This window comes from Schistocerca serialis, chromosome 7 (genome assembly GCF_023864345.2).
Source record: "Schistocerca serialis cubense isolate TAMUIC-IGC-003099 chromosome 7, iqSchSeri2.2, whole genome shotgun sequence".
Taxonomy (NCBI): Eukaryota; Metazoa; Arthropoda; class Insecta; order Orthoptera; family Acrididae; genus Schistocerca; species Schistocerca serialis.
The window spans coordinates 355787881-355812462 of NC_064644.1; the positions used below are offsets into that span (position 1 = coordinate 355787881).

The 24582-nt window shown below is 44.0% G+C and overlaps 1 protein-coding gene across 3 annotated transcripts in view; it reads left to right on the top strand.

The window, feature by feature from the left end:
• LOC126412651 (uncharacterized) overlaps positions 1-15946 on the top strand; it is a 79708-nt gene extending 63762 nt beyond the window's left edge. For 2 of the 3 annotated variants that reach the window (XM_050082347.1, XM_050082349.1), the window contains exons 3-4: positions 14481-14697; positions 14771-15946. In XM_050082347.1, coding sequence (XP_049938304.1) covers positions 14481-14697; positions 14771-14947 — 394 coding nt within the window. In that variant the 3' untranslated portion in view covers positions 14948-15946. The remainder of the gene's footprint in view (positions 1-14480; positions 14698-14770) is intronic. The other variant, XM_050082348.1, reaches the window with a different exon arrangement.
• The last annotated feature ends 8636 nt before the right edge of the window (positions 15947-24582 follow it).

Sequence of the window (24582 nt, forward strand, 5' to 3'; positions counted from 1 at the left end):
CATCTTGGCACCATTCCTGTGTCCATTACCCCCCACCAGTCTCTAAATATGGTTCAAGGTGTGATTTTTCACAGGGACCTCATCCTTCAAACTGATGAGGAACTTCGGGACAATCTCAGACGGTGGGGTGTTCACTTTGTTCGGCGTGTTCAGAAGGGTCCTAAGGACAATCACATTGATACTGGTGCCTTTATCCTGGCCTTTGAAGGGGATACCCTGTTGTGTCTAGGCAAGACAGCCTAGACACAATGAGAGGAAGCCGAAAGGCACGCGCTAAGCTAAAGCCGGATGCGTGAGGTCTGAAACAGGATACGTAATGAAGGCTATAAAGAAAAGTACGTAGCTTCGGGAATACTTAACTTTAATCCATCCTTTTGGTACATCTGGAGATTGTGGCGATACAAGTGAGACTCTTTAGATACATGCAATGTTACTAATGGCGCCTTGCTAGGTCGTAGCCATTGACTTAGCTGAAGGCTATTCTAACTATTGGCTCGGCTAATGAGCAATGCTTCGTCCATGTAGTCCCTAGCAAAGTCGTCCGTACAACTGGGGCGAGTGCTATCCCGTATCTCGAAACCTGCCTTGTGGTGGCGCTCGGTCTGCGATCACACAGTGGCGACACGCGGGTCCGACATGTACTAATGGACCGTGGCCGATTTAAAACTACCACCTAGCAAGTGTGGTGTCTGGCAGTGACACCACATACCCTCCCTGAGAAAGTAAAGATTATGGTTTATCGATGTGATGTGAAGCTGTACATCCCACCTCCTCTGCGGTGTTTTAAGTACTTGCGTTTTGGACACGTCTTCTCACTGTTCGCAGGCCCCTTTCTGTGGTGACTGTGGATGTCCACTCCATGAGGGGAGTCCCTGTGTTCCCCCTCCTGTGTGTGTTAATTGTCATGGTAGTCATTCTCCACGTTCACCAGATTACCCAGTATATAAGAAGGAAAAGAAGATACAGGAGTATAAGTCCCTTGATCGTTTAACCTACACAGAGGCTCGTAAGAAGTATACACATCTTCACCCCATGTCCGTGATGTCTAGTTATGCTTTAGTTACTTCTTCACCCCTTCCTCCCCTCTCCTCTCCCCCTCCCCTACAACTCCCACACCTTCTCCGGGCACTGCTCCCCATCCCCAGCTGGAGAAATGTTCCACTCCTTCGGCATCTGCCGGTCAAGGGCGCCCCTCGCGGGATGCCCCTTCCCGGCATCTTCCAGGCCAAAGGTCTGCTGCCACGCGACGACCGCGAAAACTGCGGCCTGTCGGCCCCCAGGTCGCCCGATCTCTTTCTGTTCCGGATCTTGCTGCTGCTGGCTCCTTTATGCCACACAGCCCTCCTTGATCTCAACCTGAAAAGAAGAAGAAACATAAGTGCCGGGACCAAGAGCCTCTGGTGTCACCAGAGGTCCCATCCCCGGCTTCACAACCAGATTCTGACCTGCCGTTCATGGATGTCGCTCCCTCCTTGTCAGTGACGGGTGGTGACCCGGCGGTACGACTGGCTTTAGCCTGTTCAGCCCCCATTTAAATCATCATTCTGTGGTTATCCAATGGAATTGTAATGGATACTACCATCACCTTCCGGAATTGAAATCCCTTATTTCGTTTTACTCTGCAGCTTGTGTGGTTCTCCAGGAATCTCATTTTACTGATGCTCACTCCCCGACCCTCCGTGGGTTCCGTGTTTTCTGTCGAAATCGGGTCGGACCTCTACGGGCTTCTGGTGGCGTTTATACATTGGTCCGTACAGACATTGCTAGCACGTGGATTCCTCTTCAAACTACATTGGAAGTGGTTGCTGTTAGGGTCCACCTGGACTCTGAGGTCACGGTTTGCAATCTTTATCTCCCTCTAGACAGGGCTCTTACACCTGCTGCCTTAACTGCCCTTCTTCGGCAACTTCCTCCTTCCTTCCTCCTTCTTGGGGATTTTAATGCTCATCATCCCTTGTGGGGCAGTGCATTTCCATCTAGACGAGGCCTTCTCTTAGATCAGTTTATTACAGACCACGACTTGTGCCTTCTTAATGATGGCTCCCTTACTCATTTCAGTTCTGGTCATGGTACCTTTTCTGCCATTGATCTTTCTTTTTCTTCCCCCTTCCTCCCTTCATTACACTGGTCGCTACACGACGACCTTTGTGATAGTGACCATTTCCCGTTGATTCTCTCTCTTCCTTACCACTCCCTGATGGACAGGTTACCTCGTTGGTCTTTCCAACGCGCCGATTGGCCTCTATACACCGCACAGGTCGTGTTTTCTCCCTCTTTGTTGGGTTGTATTGATGACGTCCTACGTGACGCGTCTGACGCGATTGTTCGCACTGCTAGCCTTGCTGTACTGCGCTCATCTTGACCATTTCGTCGCCGGCAAGTCCCGTGGTGGAGTACGGCCATTGCCATTGCCATTGCCATCCGTAATCGCCGTCGTGGTTTGCAACACCTTAAGAGGCACCCATCCCTTGCCAGCCTTATTACTTTTAAACGCCTTCGCACTAAAGCCTGTTATTTAATCAAACAGAGCAAACGAATATGTTGGGAATGATTTGTTTCTTCCCTTGGTTCTATTGTCCCTATGTCACGGGTATGGGCTACACTTCGCTCTCTCCAAGGTTTCCATCGGCAGTACACCCTCCCAGGCCTTTACCTCCTAGATGGCCTTTGTACGGACCCGTTAGTTCTTGCGGAACATCTTGTGACCCATTTTGCAGTGGCATCAGCATCAGCCTCCTATCCGGCTGCTTTCCTTCACCAGAAACAGCGGGCCGAAGCTTCCACCTTGTGTTTTACCCCTTGTCAGTCAGAATCTTACAACGAACCTTTTACTGAATGGGAATTTCTTTCTGCTCTATCTTCTTCTCATGATACGGCCCCTGGCCCAGATTCCATTCATAACCAACTGCTTCAACATCTCAGTGCTCCACAACGGCAACATCTTCTCCGGGTGTTTAACCGTATTTGGCTCCAGGGTGACTTCCATTCTCAGTGGAGCGATAGCATTGTGGTTCCTGTCCTTAAACCTGGTAAGAACCCCCCATATGTTGACAGATATCGGCCAATTAGTCGGACAAATGTTGTTTGCAAGTTACTCGAACGGATGGTAGCCCATCGGCTCAATTGGGTCATCGAATCTCGGGATCTATTGTCCCCTTACCAGTGTGGCTTCCGAGAGGGACGGTCTCCGATCGATCATTTACTTCACTTGGAATCCGCAGTTCGGCAGGCTTTTTCCCAGCGCCGCCATTTGGTTGCAGTATTTTTTGACCTATGCAAGGCCTATGACACGGCCTGGTGCCATCACATCTTACTTACACTTCATCAGTGGGGTCTTTGGGGCGCACTCCTGATTTTTATCCGCCAGTTCCTGTTCCATCAGTCATTCAAGGTACTGATTTTAGTTCTGCACAGACCCAGAAGACGGGCATCCCACAGGGCTCTGTCTTGAGTGTCCTTTTCCTCATTGCTATCGATGGACTTGTAGCCTCTGTCGGTCCTTTGGTCGCCCCTGCCTTGTACGTTGATGATTTCTGCATTTGGGTTAGTTCCTCTTTGATGGCCTCTGCAGAGCGGCAGCTCCAGGGAGCTATACAGCATGCCTCTGCATGGACCCTCTAACACGGGTTTCAATTCTCTCCTTTAAAATCGCGAGTGGTCCACTTCTGTCACCGTACTACGATCCACCCTGATCCAGAGCTCTATCTCGATGCACAACAATTGCCTGTGGTCCCACAGTTTCGTTCCCTGGGTCTTCTTTTCGACAACAAGCTCATTTGGCTGCCCCAAATCAGACTTCTGAAGGTAGGATGTCTCTGTAAACTCGATGTCCTTCGCTTCCTTGCCCACGCCTCTTGGGGTGCGGACCGCTCCCTCCTTCTCTGTCTTCATCGTGCTCTAGTTCTGTCTCGCTTGGACTATGGTTGTCAAGTTTATGGTTTGGCTGCTCCTTCCACACTGCACGTTCTGGATCCAGTCCACCATCGTGGTATCCGTTTGGCCACCGGTGCCTTCCCTACTAGCCCCGTTGATAGTCTCCTGGTTGAAGGTGGAATCTGCCCCCCTCCCCCCCTTTCTGTTCGGTGGTCCCAGCTTCTGGTGTCTTATGTGCTCTCTGTCTGTTCCTCTCCCACTCATCCTTCCTATTCTGTCCTGTTCCAAGACCATGGACGTTGCCCACCTGATTCCCGCCCTCGGGCGGGTTTACCGGTTGGGCTGCGCCTTGCGTCTCTTTGCCGTGATTTTCAGCTTCCTTCTTTGTCCTGTCTTCGTCACTCCCTCCCCTCCACCCACCCTTGGTTAGTTCCTCGGCCTCGAATTAGGATGGATCTCCACCAAGGTCCGAAAGATTCCATCCCCCTGATGGTGTTCCGTTCCTTTTTCCGTTGAATTTTATGGGAGTTTCAGGATGCTGTTGTTTTTTACACTTATGGCTCTAAATCTGCTGATCATGTGGGATATGCCTTCACGTCCTCTGTTGGAACTGAAAATCATCTGCTGCCACTTAAATGTGGGGTGTTTATTGCAGAATTGATGGCAATTTCCCAGGCCCTTACCTTTATTAAACAGTCCAAACACAACCGCGTTTTGTTATGCACAGACTCAATGAGTGGTCTTCTGGCTATTGACCAGTGTTTTTCGTGCCATCCCTTGGTCTCTGCCATCCATGACCATCTCGCTGATATTCACTGTGTTGCTTGTTCCGTTGACTTCCTTTGGGTCCCTGGCCACGCGGGTATCCCGGGTAATGAGCTCGCTGATCGTTTGGCTGGGGGAGCAGTCAGTTACCCCCCCCGTTTTCTGTAACCCCTCCTGCAGCGGATTTACAGCTTCACATCAAGTCCCACTTTGCACACTCATGGGCCAACTCTTGGGAGGCTACTTCCTTGTCTACTAACTTCGTGCGATTAAGGTGACAACAGGCCCATGGCGTTCTTCCTTTCACCTCTCCCGAAAGGCCTCGACCACACTGTGTCGTCTCCGCATTGGCCATACCAGGCTGACCCATGGTTTTCTTTTGTGTGATGAGCCACCCCCCACTTTGTGGTTGTGGAGCCTTCCAGTCAGTAGCCCACATTTTGGTTGAATGCCCCCTTCTTTTGGCTCCCCCACACTTTACCTGTGATTTGGCTGACAATTCCCAGATGGTCGACCTGGTTCTCAGATTCCTCTGGGAAAGTGGTTTTTATTCTCTGTTTTAAGGTTTTTAATCTCACTCTGGTGTTTGGGCAGGGCAGTGAGTGTTGGGGTATCTCTCACTGTAAGCAATATTTGGAGATTACCGACTCCCCCTCTGACCACGTTCTTCTTTTCTCCCCCTTTTACTCTGTTTTTATCATTTTTTAGGATTGGTTAGTCTCCTTTTCCCATAAGCACTTCTACATTCTAGCGATCGCACCTTTTAAGTCGGAGGTGGTCTTGCTTCTGCTGCTTCAGTGTTTGGATATTTCCTGCTTCTATCATAGCATTGGGTTCTCTCTCTTGCTGACTTACCTCATTTTGTTTTACCATTGACAACATGACTGCCTTTTAACATTTTTTAGCCTTTTCCCTTTTATCATTCTGACTTCACTGAGATATCACACTATCGGAATGGACCACATTTGAAACAAGGGACTGATGACCTTGCTGTTTGGTCCCTTCAACCCAAACCAACCAACCAACCAACCATTTCCTAGATCATCTGAAATCTGTGGCCATCCCACTCCCACTACACAGATTGCTTGTCACTATTGATGTCACCTCCCTCTTTATCAACATCCCCCAAGTACATAGTATGTCTACTGCTGAACATTTCCCCAGTCACTACCCACCTGATTTCAAACCTATAAGAACCTTCCTACTCACGTTAATAAATTTTATACTTACCAACAACTACTTTACCTTAGAGTGGCAGACATATAAGCAGGTCAGAGGTACGACAGTGGGAACCAGGATGGCTCCTTCCTATGCCATCCTTTTCATGGGTCACTTGGAGGGTGCTTACTTGGGATTCATAAGCCTTCAAACCCTGGTTTGGTTTAGATACATTGATAACATATGTACCATATGGGCTCATGGTGAGGCTGATGTGCTAAAATTCCTGGAATCTCTGAATACCTTCTCCCAATTAAATTTCACATGGTCCTATTCCGAATCCCATACCGCTTTACTTGATGTTGTTCTCATCCTCACCAAAGGCCAGCAACACACTTCCATTCACGTTAAACCTATCAACAAACAGCAGTACTAAAATTTTGACAGTTGCCGTCCTTTCCATATCAAATGTTCCCTCCCATAGAGCCTTGGCATCTGAGGCAAATGTATTTGTTTGGATGCAGACTCTAAGATTCTCACTTCAGACTTCACTGCACATGGTTACCCCACCAGCCTACTTAAAATGCATATTTCCTGGGCCTTCACATCCAGTCCTGGTACTGCAAATCCCTCCAAAAAACAACGTCGGAGCACACCACTGATGACTCAGTGTTATCCTGGTCTGGAATGTATTAATCAGCGACTTCAACAAGGCCATGACTTAGTAAAATCATGCTCTGAAATGAGATCCATTATACCTGAAATTTTGCCCACCACACCTAGAATAGCTTTCTGTCGCCCTTCCCAATCTCCGCAATCTTGTTGTCGGACCCTATGCTCCTTCTGCACCCATCCCTTACCCTATGGCTCCTAGGCCTATGACCTTCCCCACTGCAAGTCTTACCCTGTGCACCCTCCCACCACAACTGATAACAGCCCTGTAAGTGGCAAAACATATACTATGAAAGGGAAAGCCACCTGCGAAGCAACACGTCATATACCAGCTGTTACGTAAATACTGTTCGGCCTTCTACATCGGCACCGGCCGGTGTGGCCGAGCGGTTCTAGGTGCTTCAGTCTGGAACTGCGCGACCGCTACGGTCGCAGGTTCGAATCCTGCATCGAGCATGGATGTGTGTAATGCCCTTACGTTAGTTAGGTTTAAGTAGTTCTAAGTTCTAGGGGACTGATGACCTCAGATGTTAAGTCCCATAGTGCTCGGAGCCATTTGAACCATTTTTTTTTTACATCGGCATGACTACCACCAAAATACCAGTTAGGATGAATGGGTATAGGTAGAGGGTGTATACTGGCAACTCTCAATATCCAGTTGCAGAGCATGCTCTACAACATAACATTTGTGACCTCCGCAGCTGTTTCCCCAAACACATTGTCTGGATTCTTCCCCAGACACCAGTTTCTCAGAACTCCCCAGGTGGGATCTAACACTACAACATGTCCTTGGTTCTCACCACCCACCTGGCCTTAATTTACGTTAATTTCTTCTGTCTCAACATTTCTTCACTGTTCAACTACTTGCGTCACTCTGTTTTAGTTTTCTACCTCTTTCATTGTCTTTCCCGTCTATTTTTCATTGCCCCCTCCCACCTATGTTATGTACAATGCACTTAGCTTTTCACTCTTATTAACTCGTGCATGATGTTTAAAGCAATAATCTCTGTCTGCATATAGCCCTGTCTTCCACCTTTAAGCTCACAGGTTTTCAAATCTCGTCTGATGCAGTCCCCAACAATAAGTCGTTCCTCCTCATCCCATACAGTAATACTCCCCTGGCCCGCAGTTCTGGGTCACTTTTCCGAAATCTACCCCCTTTCCTAGACCTCTCCAGCCCTTCCCCTTCACCCCATTTTCCTTTCCCTTCAACTCTTCTGTCTGAAGGAGCAGCAAGTGGCTCCGAAAGCTAGGCAAATACAACCGTCTTTTATGTGTGCCTTCTGCTGCCACTTGATGAGTAGATTTTTGATCTGTCCAATTAAATAATTTTGTCAATAACTGATAGTTCTTGTTATATTATTTAAGCCTTTTTTGTGTCTACTGGGTTGCCATCTGACTTCTTTATGTTCACATTTGTCTTTATTTTTCATATAGATGGCATACATCTTTCCTCTTGATAGTTTTTAAACCTTGCAGAACTGTGTTCTCCTTCCTCTGGTGCATCATGAGAGGGGGGGGGTCACGGTGCTTAGCATGTGATTGCTGGCGGCTTTCGGAGAGAGACGACGTACTAGTGTACGGGCAGTTGGTCTGAGATGGCCCCCATGGATGGCTGCATTGGTTGCTAGTATGTGGCGGTTGTTTGCTATTTATTTTGCTGCCCGCAAGGTTGCACCGGCTCACCATAGGACAGTTTGAATCTGCCTGTGGTTGCATGTGTGTGTTCACCGTGAAATGGTATATTGTTAACTTGATACGCAAGTTCACATCTTGCGGCTTTCTTGTAGTGTTCCCCAAATTTTCCTGTTGTTGTTAACGTAGACTGTTGAATGACAATTTGTTTAACGCAAGCAACAAGAGGAGCCTTTCAACAGAGCAACGTTGAGTGTTCAATGAGCGTACAGTTGAAATTACTGTTACAACCAAATACATCATTGCTCTGTGATTATTAATAACTTGGCAAAATTACTACCTTTTCCCCTACACACCAGTAAGAAGGGCGTTGCAAGTTTCATTGGGATGGCCAATTATTTCAGGAAGATTGTCCCAAATTTCACTCAGCAGGCTGCCCTATTTAACAACTTACGCAAGAAAGGGGTGAGCTTTATTTGGGGAGAGAGCGAACAAGCCACCTTTGACGCCCTGAAAATTGCCCTCACCAACCCCCAGGTCCTGGCCATCCTTGACTTCAATCACTGATTCATTGTCCAGACCGACACGTCAAGTACCGGCATTGCTGCCGTCCTCCTGCAGCAAATTGAAGGGGATAGACGCCCTGTTGCCTTCGCCTTTAGGTGTCTGTTCGAGGTCAAATTGAAGTACTCCGTGTACGAATGTGAAGCTCTCACTGTTTTGTTCGCCCTCAAGAAGTTTAAATTCTGTCTCGAGCGTAGGGAGTTCGACCTCGAGACGGATAAACAGGCATTAAGCTGGGTATTAGCCAGGCCCAGAAAAAGTGGGCATATTGCTAGGTGGGCGGTACCCGTATCGGGCTTTCCTTTAAGGTTCACCATATTAAAGGGGCTGAGAACCAGGCTACCAATGAGCTGAGTGCATGTTTGAGGAGAAAGGGGAAGATCTTAAAAACGACGCCTATCAGAGATCCCTGCACTATTTGTTAACCTCAAAGAGCAACAGTCTCAAGATCCCATCTTGGGGCACATTAGGCGAGCCGTGTTGAATGGGAAAGAGGTCATCGGTTATACCTTACACATAGGAGTCCTATGTCAGCGGTTCGGCAGGTCCAATGAGGATAGGATTTGCTTGCCCCAGATCCTTGTTCAGCCCACCTGTACATACTTTCACACTTCCTCCTAGGCGGACATTTAGAGGTGGCCAAAACAGTCACCAGAATGTGCCAGCATGTCATGTGGCCCGCGATGTACAAGGATGTCCGTTGATTAGTTAGGCAATGTGAGGCCTGTAAAATTGGGTAAACTTGGAAGTAACATTTGTCAGGGATTATTGCAGTCTGACCAACAGTTTACCCCCATGGATAAGGTCTTCATTGATCACGTGGGACCCTTACCCGGGAACAGGAATGGGAACTGCAATATTTTGGTCATCGTGGATGCCTTTAGCCGCTTCATGTGGCTCCTCCCTAGCAGGGAGACTGTGACGTGCAGCACCGTTAACCATCTTACTAAAGTTTTCACTCTTTTTGCCCCCCGCCCCCCCTCCCCTCACCTCTAAGACCCTGGTTAGCAACAATGCTCCCAGCTGTATTTTAAAAGGGTTTCGCAGGTTCTGCTTTAATAATGCCATCAAACATGTTACCACCACACCTTACTATCCTTAGCCTTCGTTGGCTGAGTGTGTTAACCAGAACCTAAAGGCAGCCTTAATTATTTATGATGCCAACGCGCAGAACAAGTGGGATTCGTCATTGCCGTGGCTCAATCTTGCTTTTAACGTTGCTCAGCATGAGACTTCCAGCACGACTCCCGCCTCCCTAATGCTTACTTATCCAATTAATACTCCCCTAGCCAATCTGTGGAATATCAAAGACCTCGTACCAGCAAGTTTGGATCGACATCAAATTAAGTACAATTATGAGAATGCTAGACGCAATATTAAGCGATCTCATCTCTGGCAAGCTCAGCACTATAATTGTGGTAGGGACCCGGTCCGAATAAAGGTAGGGGATCGGGTTTTCGCATGTAACTTGAACACCCATGTGACCAGGAAGCACCTAGTGTTGGTAAGTTCCCCCCCTGTTTTATTGGCCCATGCCAGGTCCGCAAGCGACTGGGTCTGGTCAACTTTTGGTTCATTGGTGTGCAAGTTAAGTCACCTCCCCCCTCTCGTTCCTCTGGCGCATTGCCAAACGGGGTCACGGTGCTTAGTGTGCAATCGTTGGGGCTTTGAGAGAGAGAGAGAGAGAGAGAGAGAGAGAGAGAGAGAGGACGTACTAGCGTGTGGGCAGTTGGTGTGAGGTGGCCTGTGAGGACGACCGCATTGGTTACTAGTATGTGCCGGTTGTTTGCTATTTATTTTGCTGCCCGCGAGGTTGTACCAGTGAGATTGCCTCCTGGTAGAGCGATGCTCACAGTTGGACAGTTGGAATCTGCCTGTGGTCGCGTGTGTGTGTTCACCGTTCAATAGTACAGGGTGTTACAAAAAGGTACAACCAAACTTTCAGGAAACATTCCTCACGCACAAATAAAGAAAAGATGTTATGTGGACATGTGTCCGGAAACACTTAATTTCCATGTTAGAGCCCATTTTAGTTTCGTTCTTCCACCTACGCTCAATGGAGCACATTATCATGATTTCATACAGGATACTCTACCTGTGCTGCTAGAACATGTGCCTTAACAAGTACGACACAACATGTGATTCATGCACGATGGAGCTCCTGCACATTTCAGTCGAAGTGTTCGTACGCTTCTCAACAACAGATTCGGTGACCGACGGATTGGTAGAGGCGGACCAATTCCATGGTCTCCACGCTCTCCTGACCTCAACCCTCTAGACTTTCATTTATGGGGGCATCTGAAAGCTCTTGTCTACGCAACTCTGGTACCAAACGTAGAGACTCTTCGTGCTCGTATTGTGGACGGCTGTGATATAATACGCCATTCTCCAGGGCTGCATCGGCGCATCAGGGATTCCATGCGACAGAGGGTGGATGCATGTATCCTCTCTAATGATGGACATTTTGAACATTTCCTGTAACAAAGGGTTTGAAGTCACGCTGGTACGTTCTGTTGCTGTGTGTTTCCATTCCATGATTAATGTGATTTGAAGAGAAGTAATAAAATGACTTCTAACATGGAAAGTAAGCGTTTCCGGACACATGTCCACAATTTTCTTTCTTTGTGTGTGAGGAATGTTTCCTGAAAGTTTGACCGTACCTTTTTGTAACACCCTGTATATTGTCAGCTTGATTTGTAAGTTCGCATCTGCAGATTCATCTCGTGGCTTTCGTGTAGTGTCCCCCGAATTTTCCTGTAGTTGTAAACGTGCACCGTTGAATGACAGTTTAACGGCAAGCAACAAGAGAGGAGCCTTCAGACAGAGTGACGTTGAGTGTTCAATGAAATTACTGTTATAACCAAATAAGTCATTGCTCTGTGATTATTGGCTGGTCCATTGATCGTGACCGGGCCAAATATATCACGAAATAAGTGTCAAACAAAACTTGTCTAGCTTCAAGGGGGAAACCACATGGCGTTGTGGTTGGTCTGCCAGATGGCGTTGCCATAGGTCAGACAGATATCAACTGCATGAACCCCCATTTTTTATCACATATATGTGTAGTACGTAAAGAAATATGAATGTTTTAGTTGGGCCACTTTTTTTGATTTGTGATTGATGACGCTGTAATAGTCACAAACATATGGCTTACAATTTTAGAGGAACAGTTGGTAACAGGTAGGTTTTTTAAATTAAAATACAGAACGTAGGTACGTTTGAACATTTTATTTCCATTGTTCCAATGTGATACATGTATCTTTGTAGACTTATCATTTCTGAGAACGCATGCTGTTACAGTGTGATTACCTGTAAATACCACATTAATGCAATAAATGCTCATATTGATGTCCGTCAACTTCAGTGCATTTGGCAGTATGTGTAACGACATTCCTCTCAACAGCGAGTAGTCCATCTTCCTTAATGTTCGCACATGCATTGACAATGCGCTGACGCATGTTGTCAGGCGATCACGATAGCAAATATCCTTCAACTTTCCCCACAGAAAGAAATCCCGGGAAGTCAGATCTGGTGAATGTGCGGGCCATTCATCAACATGGTGCTTCGGCGACCAATCCACCTGTCATGAAATATGCTATTCAATACCACTTCAACCGCACGTGAGCTATGGGCAGGACATACATCATGTTGGAAGTACATCGCCATTCTGTCGTGCAGGAAACATCTTGTAGTAACATCGGTAGAACATTACGTAGGAAATCAGCATACATTGCACCATTTAGACTGCCATTGATAAAATGGGGGCTAATTATCCTTCCTCCCATAATGCCGCACCATACATTAACCCGCCAAGGTCGCTGATGTTCAACTTGTTGCAGCTATTGCGGATTTTCCGTTGCCCAATAGTGCGTATTATGCCGGTTTACGTTAGGGTTGTTGATGAATGGTGCTTCATCACTAAACAGAACGTGTGCAAAAAATCTGTCATCGTCCTTTAATTTCCCTTGTGGCCAGTGTCAGAACTGTACACGACGTACAAAGTCGTCGCCATGCAATTCCTGGAGCACAGAAATATGATACGGGTGCAATCGATGTTGATGTAGTATTCTCAACACCGACATTTTTGAGATTCCAGATTCTCGCGCAATTTGTCTGCTATTGATGTTCGGATCAGCTGCAACAGCAGCTAAAACACCTACTTGGGCATCATCATTTGTTGCATGTCATGGTTGACGTTTCACATGTGGGTGAATACTTTCTGTTTCCTTAAATAATGTAACTATCCAGCGAACGGTGCGGACACTTGGATAATGTCGTCCAGGATACCGAGCAGTGTACATGGCACACGCCCGTTGGGCATTTTGATCAGAATAGCCATACATCAACACGATATCGATCTTTTCCGCAATTGGTAAACACTCCACTTTAACATGGGTAATGTATCACGAAGCAAATACCGTTCGTACTGACAGAATGTTACGTGATACCATGTACTTATATGTTTGTGACTATTACAGCGCCATCTATCACAAAGCTAAAAAAGTGGTCCAACTAAAACATTCATATTTCTTTACGTACTACACGAATATGTAATAAAAATGGGGGTTCCTATTTAAAAAAAAAAAAAAAAAAAAAACGCAGTTGATATCCGTTTGACCTATGGCAGTGCCATCTAGCAGGCCAACCATAGCGCCATCTTGTTTCCGTATTGTTTAAACTTCCTTATTTTTGATGTATGTGTATGCTGGGTCGCAGCAGGTCTGGCGACTAAGTATTACGGTTGTTAGTAACACCTGCTACTTGTTGCTTCAACGATTATTTTGTTGTAGTCCTTTATCTATGTCTGTTAATATTTAAAAGGTAAAATAATTCTGGGTATTGATTGTGTAGTGACCATAATTTTGGTATATCCTTTTATATATATATTCTTCCAACTTAAGGTTTGGGAAGACAAGAAACGTCGGTATTTATAGTCAGCATCAGGGCCGACATTGGTTTCCAATGTTCCGCACCCAATCGTGATCTTGTACCCTGTATGTTGGGCGCGTATTTGGCTTGAGAGAGTTGCCTATTCTGAGGCGCGCCTTTCGCTATCACTGTTGGAGCCTGTATTGCTCGATCCCCTTGAACTTGGCCTAGCCCTCCCACTCCCATTCCTACTTAACGATAAATCCAGACTTGAGTAGGACCATATCACTTGCATTAGCTCTTTAACAGTTCCAAATAAGTATGCCATTTTGCACTTTCTTGTGATCCACCTTTCCGATTTTGCTGCTCTTTTGCTGCATTTTTATATCATCTTCTGTAATCGACCAAATTCAGTATATTGTGTGTCACCCAAGGATTTCTACCAGGTCCCAAGTTTCTGTGTAGTTTGTTCTCTGCTGGTTTCACCATCCCATGTTTCAAATTTACCCATTCAACTTCTGTTACATTCCTCCCCATTGGCCATAGAGCTCAAAGTTTTGTTTCCTGAGTTCTGGTAATTATAGCTTTTTTCTCTGTTATTACATTGTTACGGCAGCTCAGTTGATTATGCAAGCTTTGGAAACAGAGGTTTGTAGCTGTCAGTATCTTGTCACCTGTATTCTTTTGTAGCCCTACATTCAGTTAAATACACAGTTTAACTGGAGCCATAATACGTTCTTGACTTTGGCAATATAAAAGCAGAAATAAATATTATTAATTTGTTCATTGGTTCTGTGTCTTTAAGTAGCATCATGTTACAGCTTCAGTACTTGATGGCTTTAGAGTTTTCATGCTAATGGAAAAGTGTTCTTAATAGTTAATGTGACAGTTGCTTTGTGCATTGTATCACTAACATTCTCTATTGGTTGTTTTTGTTTTCCCAGAAGTCTGTATGAAACCTTATATTATATGTTTTGTGGTCTGCCTGGGAAGCAACTTAATAAGGAAACGGTGGAGTTCTTCAACAAAACAATAGATCAGTTGTCAAAACTTGTTATGACATCACCAATGGCAGAGAGATCGGATGTCTTGAGGAATGTAGCAAGAATTAATTACCCACCATCAGGTAGAGTTCGAAAGTATCCGGGTAAAAAACAAATGGTAAGAAACAATATCCAATTTCTATTTGGCAACATTGCAGTGTGTTAAAAGTACTTATTCATGTTTTTCTCAGCAGGCATCACATGAACAGGAAGATTTTCTTTTAGAATTACAAGGCTACAATCCTTTAAGACTACCTCGTCATTACCTGTCATTCAATGAGACGCTTGAAGAAACACCACCTCCTGAGAGTCGTGCTGAGGTGAAGATGGAGTCTGTGGAAATTCCTGCATGTTCTATATTCAGTTAACAGTTTTGTTATGTATGTATAATCTTACTGTATGAATCCTCAAAGTGTATGTATGTAACATAAATTCCTGTTTTCTCTTGTACCTCTCCACCTATTTTTTCAGTTTTATCTAATTCGGTACTACTAAATTATCATTATATAAAGTTATGTTTTGGAGAGATATTTTGTAAATAAATGTTCTCATGTGGATAAGTATGTATGTGTAATAGTGAACTTTTCTGTTGATCATATGTGAATTTGAATTGTCTCGTCTTGTAATACCTTCTGTTGGTGTTCTCAGAAATATAGTGTGTAGTTGCAGGAATGTATATTCACTGACACATTTCAATTAATTTCATTCCATTGATCATATTTTCAGTTCATTCTGTGGATACATTGTAGATAATGGTCATTATGTATATATATCTACATGAGTAAGATCTACTGAATATTATAAAACTCTGCTATTGTGCTACAACTCATTCAAGACTAAAGTTTCAGCATAAGAAAGTAATGCTAAAGTTTGAAGGAGACTGTCTGAACAAGCATAACAACATTAATAATAATAATAATAATAATAATAATAATAATAACAATAACAATAACAATATGCTTTCTGTGTTATATCAGATTGTCATTGTCTGACTACATTGTGTTGCATGAACAGTTTTCGTTGTTGAATTTGGGCAGTGACACAACAAAACATAATAAACATAGTAGTGATAATTGTGTTGCTTGTCTGAGTCTGGCTCCAGAGATGCCAGAGTTACCAGAAAGAAATGCTACAGCACAGACCGTACAATCCAGTTTTTTTTATTCAAAAGACTACATTCGAGTTTCAGTGCATCCACTCTTCAAACACTGGTGCTTAACTATTCGTTACATGATGCAGTGAGTTGTAATTTTGTCCTCTCTGGATTTGTGAATGTAATCATTATTAACAACTATAAAACAAGTGTGGTAATGGAATGAAACCTTAATGACCTACGAATAAAAAAACTTGAGTTTGCTACCTTGTAATACATGTTGTGCTGTGTTCACTTTATTTGTTGCAGACAATGGTCAACGTTTTTGTTGTTACTGAATTTTTTAGCTTAATGCCTGTTCCCATTTCAAGTTGGACAATAAAACAAGAAGAAATTTAAGTATAATGATGCTGTCTTGTGCATTTTGTCTCCATGACTGGTAATTCTAAGTTACAGTTGCATAAATTATAAACTTAACAATTTACTACTGTCACTTCCATAATCATTCCCACTATTTCAGGTTCACTGAACGTGATCTAGACTTGAGTTACCTAAAGCAGGCATTTCTACATAAACTGCAGATGGAGCAAATTAATTGTAATAAACCAGGAAATAGTAGCTTTTTATGTTTTATGATAATTGTTACTGTGAAGCAATACAAAATAATATTTATTCCCAACATGGATTTGATACATGCTTCACACTTACATCATTTATAATTTTTGCTCACAATTCAGTAGGTCAGTGTTCTAGAAAAAAAGGAATGGGATTTGGAAAGATGATTTTCTGATGAAATTTTTCCCATACACGTTGCTTTAAATCCTTTAAATGAAAACGAAAATAATTGATGATCCCTTGAAAAGAAACCTGATAATATTGAATTTGGAATTTTTATAATGCAGTCAGTGTGTTTCGTTCACCTTTCTGTTGATATTTTGGTCGAGGAGTTGCTCTGGCTGCCATGCAGTACAGTGCAACACTTCCCTGCATTTATTGCCCCTGGTTTTCGAGACAAAACAGAAGTACAGAGTGAGCACATAAACTTGTCCCAATTCTAACAATTTATTACAGAATAACCGTTTGATATAATAATTTACATTTGAAGCTGTTACATAGGTTAGTTTTTTTTTTTAAAAGACCACTTACGTTAGTAAACCTCAGCGTGTGCTCCCTTGGTAGCCCAGAGAATGTTGAGGCAGTGTTCCAGTTCCCGTCAGGTGTTTCGTAACGTGTATTCTGTCACAGTACCTGCAGCAGCTTGTATCCTAGCCTTCAGTTCGTCGATGTCAGGAACTGGTATGAGAAAGACTCTGTCCTTGATATAGCCCCATAAAAAAAAAAAGGTCAAGGGGCGTTATTTCTGGGGAGGGGAGTAATGTTCGTATCGGTGGATTGGAAGGAACAATCCAACACCCTGGCCACCTCACTCTGGAGACATTACGCTCCTTGACTTTTTTTCTCGGGCTATATCAAGGACAGAGTATTCATCACACCAGTTGCTGACATTGACAAACTGAAGGCTATAGGATACAAGCTGCTGTGGGCACTGTGACAGAACGCATGTTACGAAACACGTGGTGGGAACTGGAATACTGCCTCAACATTCTCAGAGCTGTGAAGGGAGCACAAGTTGAGGTTTACTAATGTAAGCGGTCTTAAAAAATCTAGTAACACTAACCTACATAACGGTATCGAATGTAACTTATTATGACAAATGGTTATTCTGTTGTAAATTTTTGCAATGAGACAAGTATAGATAATAACTCACGTATATATTGCAGGGGTTTAATAATGGACACACACACACACACACACACACACACACACACACAAAGAACCAAAAACCTCCATCTACAAGATGGACAGAAAGTCCCGTTTCATGTAAGATTATTTTATTTTAACTTGAATAACCCTTAGTTCTTTTTCTAGAAGTCCATATATTGATCATCATTATCCTTGCACAACTTGATACACCTCCAGGTGTTCGTCATCATCCGTTAGTTCACTGATTTCCATTGGTCAGAATGCTGGTAGGCCTAAATTTGTTTTTGTGCAGAGTTCCATTGTGCTTCTTTTAATTAAGTTCTGCAGCACACTTTTCGATCGACTTAGAGAGTGAACACTGCAATATCATTGGCTTATGCTTACTCTGCCAGAAACCTACAATTCATCCAAGTTACAGTGGCACCACTATTTTACGTTTTTGTGCGGTCCAGACTTAAGGCAATGCCAAATCGAGGAATACATTAAAAACTCCATAATATGAACATACACAGCTGTAATTGGCAGTCGATATTTCAGTACTTATCATTACCTTCATCTTTCTTTGATTTACTCTCAATCCATATTCTGTACTCATTAGACTGTTCATTCCCTTCAGCATGTCATATAATTCTTCTTAACTTTTCTCAGGGTAGCAATGTCATCAGCAAATTGTATCATTGATATCCTTTCAACTTGAATTTTAATTACATTTCTGAACCTTTCTTTTATTTCCATCATTGCCTCTTAGATATATAGATTGAATAATAAGTAGGGGCGAAAGATTGCATCCCTGTTTTGCACCCTTTCTCATCTGAGCACTCTGTTCTTGGCTGTCCACTCTTGTTATTCCCTCTTGGCTCTCGTACATATTGTACATTACCCATCTCTCCCTATATCTTACTGCTATTTTCCTTAGAATTTTAGGTTGTCAAACACTTTTTCCAGGTCGACAAATCATATGAAGGTGTGTTCATGTTTCTTTAGTCTTGCTTCCATTATCAACTGCAATGTCAGAATTGCCTCTCTGGTGCCTTAACCTTTCCTGAAGCCAAACTGGTCACCACTAACACATTCTTAATTTTCTTTTCCATTCTTCTGTATATTATTATTGTTAGCAACTTGGATTCATGAACTTAAGCTGACTGTGTGATAACTCTCTTACTTGTCAGCTTTTGCAGTCTTCGGAATTGTGTGGATGATATTTCTCTAAGAGTCAGGTGGTATGTCGCCAGACTCGTACGTTCTACATACCAACAAGAATAGTAAATTTGTTACCACTTCCCCTCAACGATTTTAGAAATTCTAAGTGAATGTTATGTATCCCTTCTGATTTAGATCTTAAGTCTTCGAAAGCTCTCTTTGGATCCCCTATCTCCTCTCAATCGACTCCTGTTTCTTCTACTATCCCATCAGACAAATCTCCCTCATAGGGGCCTTCTATGTACTCTTTCCACCTATCTGCTCTCCTCTGCATCTAACAGTAGAATTACTGTTCCACTCTTAATGTTATCACCTCTATATCCTTTTCGATTTCTTCACATTTTTTGTGCAGCCATTTTCTTAGCTTCCCTGCACTTCCTGAGAACTTAAACAGTATCTTTTAGTTGGTTACTGAGTCTTCTACTCCTGGTCATTTCCCCTTTATCCGTCCCCTCCCAGAGATCCAAATGGGGAACTATTCTGGAGTCGGTTGCCAATGGAGTGATCGTCATCACACTTCCTCAATTACAGGCCACATGTCCTGTGGATACATGTTATTTTCATTTCCTGCAGTGGTTTCCATTGCCTTCTGCATCCTCATGCCATTGATCATTGCTCATTGTTTTGCCTTTAGAGGCAGTTTCCTACCCCAAGGACAAGAGAGTGGTCTGAACCTCTGTCTGCTCCTCTGCCCTCTCTGACAAGAATGATGGTGACTTTTTATGCCGGAAGTCTTCCGCCGCCAGTGCTGATTATTAATCAAAATTAAAGTGGTGTCGGGTTTTGAACCCTGAACGGAGGACATGTTGATTACTAATCAGACACTATCCCTAGACCATGGGTGGAGTGAACTATATTATAGATAAGTCACTCTTACCATTAAATATCAATTAATGAAATACGTGACATAAGACTTCAAGAGATTTTATGACAGCTAATGCACAATACAAAATTCAGATGAGTAAGATGCAATGTAATGGATAACATCGTAGTTAGCTGAGTTTGGGATTACACGTTCACAACTTTCTGCATGCTATTTTTTTTTCTTTTTTCTTTCTCCTTCCACTCTTACCAGTGTTGTTTTTACATTCTGAAACTTTGTTGTGGTTGTAATACAGTATGTTCTGCAATATTTGATGTTATTTAACATTTCTGTCTGATTAGAGGATAAAGGATGAAATAAATATTTGGCTGTTTATTTCCAAATGTGTTGTGATTTCAGTGTGTCGTTGGGCAGTAACTTAAGATTACAGCTTAAATTGCTGCCAGTAAACAACGAGCAATTCATTGACATCCTTCCATGTCACAAATATTTCACATGTTGTGCATACACACACATATTGCTGCAACTGTGATTCTCCTATGACTAAGACATCCATGAACATCAACTTCACACTGTAGCGATCGACAAATAGATAGCCTCATTCCTGGTCGCCCTCACAGTGCTGGCTCTATGATCATGTCAGTTCCTGCAAAAAGTAGTATGAAATCTACTCGACCCATCACGCTTGCACAATGAAGCTAAATGTTGCAGAGTCTGTTGACAGCGCTACTCGTGGATTAAGATAGCATTTCCTCTCTCTCACATCCCCCCTCTTCACAACAGCCTAAAATGTTCCCTTAACTCAGCTGCCACCCATGGTGCAAACCATCTGTCTTTAGTGCCACTTACAACTCATTCAGTCACATCAAATGTCATTAGGAAGAAAATGGGCCAAAATCGAATGAGATGTCAAGTAAGGACGTAGAATTGAGTAAATCTTATGAGGGAGAAACATAAAATCAGGTAATTCTTAGAATTGATTTTACGGGTTTTCACAGGGGCTACGAATTTATGGCATAGAAATGTGAAAAACATTAAATCAGAGGATGTAAAATTGAAGTTCCACAGTACGTGGGCAGCTAGCTTTCTTATAGCCAACAGTAGAGAGCTGCCTTGCTGTACACGGCAAACAGATGGCGGCCAAAGCCCTAGTAGGTATTCCGAGTCCCGCGGACTTCTTTTCTATGCTGGACGTGTGACAGGAAACTAGACGGACTGTATAGTGGCACCAAGAGCTGTACTTACGCTGGTGTACACGCTGTGAGCTGCCAAATCACTCGGTGAGCTCCCTGGAGCAGGCAGAGTGATTTTGCATTTCTCCAATCAGTTCCCTCTGGCATGATGCTGTCACTGCTGTCTGAGCCAACATTCTCATCCTAGATCCAGCAATGTGTCCATCCATTGTTTGCATTTAATTCAGTTTTGCCAGGCTTGAAAATTTTTCTTATTGTAAGCTTTGACTCCTACTGGTCCTACAGTACTCTACTTCAGCACTAATTGGAAATAGAATTTGTTTCTACATTTGGGACTTACTTTTTGATCACATGCAACAGGTACTTCACACAAGTTATTGACATACTGACTTCAGCACGTTTCCATTTTGGCTGATAAACAACAAGAGCAAGGGGTATCAAAAGCAAATTGTAGGTGAAAAGCTTTCTTCTCCCACGTGCTCAAAGGCTGACAACTTGGTGGCTCTTCACAGAACTGTCCGTGAAATGTATTGATCACATGTCTCATATTTTCATTGTTGTGCTTCTGTTCATGGATCCACACACTTGTCACTTACTGTTCCCCCAAAATGAGGTTGCTGGTATCTATCATTGTTCTTCACCGACTCGGAAAGGTGAAAAATGGATGGTAAATGCAGAGACATTATTCTCCTTTCCAGGCAATGACGTTGCAGTTAGGTGGCAATCACACTCCATTTCATGTGAGAACTGTTGCCATATCCGTTGTCACAATAGTAGGGTCAGATCTTTAATATTTTACTATCTTAAATGTTAGACATATTTGTTACATGTAATGGACCACTCTGTACATCTAAACCAGCACTTCACAAGCCGCCTTACAGTTACTGACAGAGGGTAGGTTCGGTATCGCTATCATCTTCACGTCTCTTGTCAACAGTCATTGGGAAGTACCAGAGCTCTCCAATTATTCCACATTTAAAGAAATTGCGATGAAGCATGTTACTCTTGTTTGTATTTTGCACCTCTCCTATTAATTCTAGAAGTCCCTAAATCAAGTGTACTGGGGTACTGAGGACAATACATTCAGATCTAATGATTCCACACCCTTATCAATGGCGTGTGTTTCTATCTAAGTGACACCCTTCACAGACCACCCTCCTCGCTTTTAAGTGTCTCCATGCTAAGGCTCGTTACCTTACTAAGCAGAGTAAAAAGGAATACTGGGAACCCTACGTTTCCTCCCTGGATGCATATGCCTCTTCATCGCAGCGCCAGCGAAAGTCAGCCCTCCAGGTTCTTAACCTCCAAGTTGCTCTGTGCACTGATCGTGAAACACTTTGTAACGGCAGTGGCATCCTCTTTCTATTCTACTGCCTTTCTCTGGCAGAAATGTCGAGTTGCACAGACCCCCCCCTCTGTTTCAGCCCGCACCATGCTGAACCTTATAATAAACTCTTCACTGAATTGGAATTCTTGCAGGCTCTTAGCTCTTCACGTGACACAGCCCCAGGCCCAGATTCCATCCAGAACCAGATGATCCAACACTTGGACGTTACCTGGTAGCAATATCTCCTCAGAGTCTTCAACCGCATGTGGCTCACGAGTGCTTTCCCATTGCAATGGCAAGACAGTATAGTTATCCCTGTCCTTAAACCTGCGAAGAACCCAACATCTCTTCACAGCTACCGCCCAATTAGCCTGATGAACGTACTTAGTAAACTGCTCGAGACAATGGTTAGCATCAGATTATGTTGGGTATTTGAATCTCTGGGGGCTTTTTCCCCGTATCAGTGTGGCTTCCGGGAAGGACGATCTCCAACTGACCATTTAATCTGGTAGGAAATAGCAATCCTACAGGTTTTTGCTTACCGCCGGCACCTTGTTGCGGTTTTCTTTCACCGACATACAGCGTACAACATGGCTTGGCATAATCACATTTTAGTTATCCTCCATGACTGGGGCTTCCGTGGCCCCCTTCTGATTTTTATCATAAGTTTTTATCTCACCAGCTCTTCTGGGTTCAAGTTGGCACTTCACTCAGCACCCATCGGATTCAGGAGAATGGTATCCCACAGGTTTCTGTGTTAAGTGTAACACTCTTCCTCATAGCCATTGGTGGGCCTGTGGTTACCCTGGCATTGTATGTGGTCAATTTTGGCATCTGGTGCAAATACCACTCAGTAGCATGTGCTGATCACCAGCTCCCAAGGCACCATCTGACGGGCCTCTTGTGTGGGCCATATCCCATGGCTTCTAGTTTTCTCCCTCCAAAGCACAGGTTATGCATTTTTGTCTTCGACGCACAGTACATCCTGATCCAGGACTTTTATTTAGGCAGCATGTTCCTCGATGTTGTAGCGCAGTCCCATTTCTTCGGCCTTATTTTTGATAAAAAGTTGATGTGGCTGCCCCATATTCGCCTGATGCTCTCCATCTCCTGACACACAAGTCCTGGGGTGCAGACCATGCTACTTTCTCCATCTGTGCTGTGCTCTGGTCTTGTCCAGATCAGATTATAGTTGTCAGGTTTATGGCTCAGCAGCTCCTTTCACTCTGCAAATACTAGACCCTGTTCACCACTGTAGGGTGCATCTGGCTAATGGTGCATTTTTCACAAGTCCTGTTGACAGTCTCCTCACAGAAACAGGGATTCTTCCTCTAGAAATACGATGGAGCCAAGTCCTGGTTTCTTATGCAATTGCCATTTGCCAATTGTGTGACCATCTCGTGTACCCATTGCCAACGAGGGATGTCTCCCTCCTGATAACTGCCCATGGGTGGGATTGCCAGTTGGAATGCATCACACTTCTCTCTGTTGGGATCTCCATTTTCCCTCATTGGAACATGCCCCATGTATCTCCTCCCTCACCACCCCCCTTCCCCTTGGATGTTACCTAGACCACAGATTAGGACCAACTCATTCCAGAATCCTAAGGTCTCTGTCGCCCATATGGTTTTTTCAGCAACTTGTATGTGCCATCCTTGTAGAGTTCCAGGGTTGTACCATCTTCTACACTGATGGTTCTAAGATGATAGATAAGGCAGGATACTCTTTCACGTCTCCTACTGGCTTAGAACACAATTTATTGCCGGGATCATGTAGTGTGTTCACAGCAGAGCTGCTAGCTGTTCACAGAGCCCAACATTTTGTTTCTCAGGCCTCCCTCTACAGTGTTTCAGTTCGTACTGACTCAGTGAGCAGCCTGCAGGCTATTGACCAATGCTGTCCTTAGCACCCTTTGGTTTCTGCTACTCGTGACCTCTCTGCCCTAGAGCGTGCCACCTGCTCAGTTGTCTTTTTCTGGGTCCCAAGCTATGTGGGCATCACAGGGAATGAACTGACTAACTGTCTGGCTAGAGGAGCAGATACTTACCCCCTATTCCCTTTCATGAATCCAGCTGCTGATACGCAGATTTACATCAAATCTCTCTTCGCCCAAAAGTGGAATGACATGTGGTGCACTGATGCTCACAGTAATGAACTCAGCACAATCAAGGTGTCTACAGCAGTTTGGTGCTACTCCTCCCACTTCTCTCAGAAGGAGTCCACTGTCTTATGCTTTTTACTCATTCGTCATGCTAGGCTCACTCGTTTTCCCCCCTTGCGTGATGAACCATCCCCCACAATGTGGTTGTGGAACCAGACTGATGGTATCTCTTATATTGGTGGAATGTCCTCTTCTTTTGGTCCTTCGCCATAAGTATCGTCATCCAGATTCCTTAAATTTAATATTGGCAGACGATTCAAGAATGGTTGAACTTGCCCTCATTTACCTGCATGGAAGTAGTTTTTGTTTTCAGACACAAAGTTTTGCTTTGTTTCTGGATCAGGGACAGGGTGGTTGTGGCTGGGGACACTCTTCATGTTTTCTTGGTCTGGGACCCATGACTACTACTCCCTGCTAAGACTGCTCTTTTATCCCTCTCTCT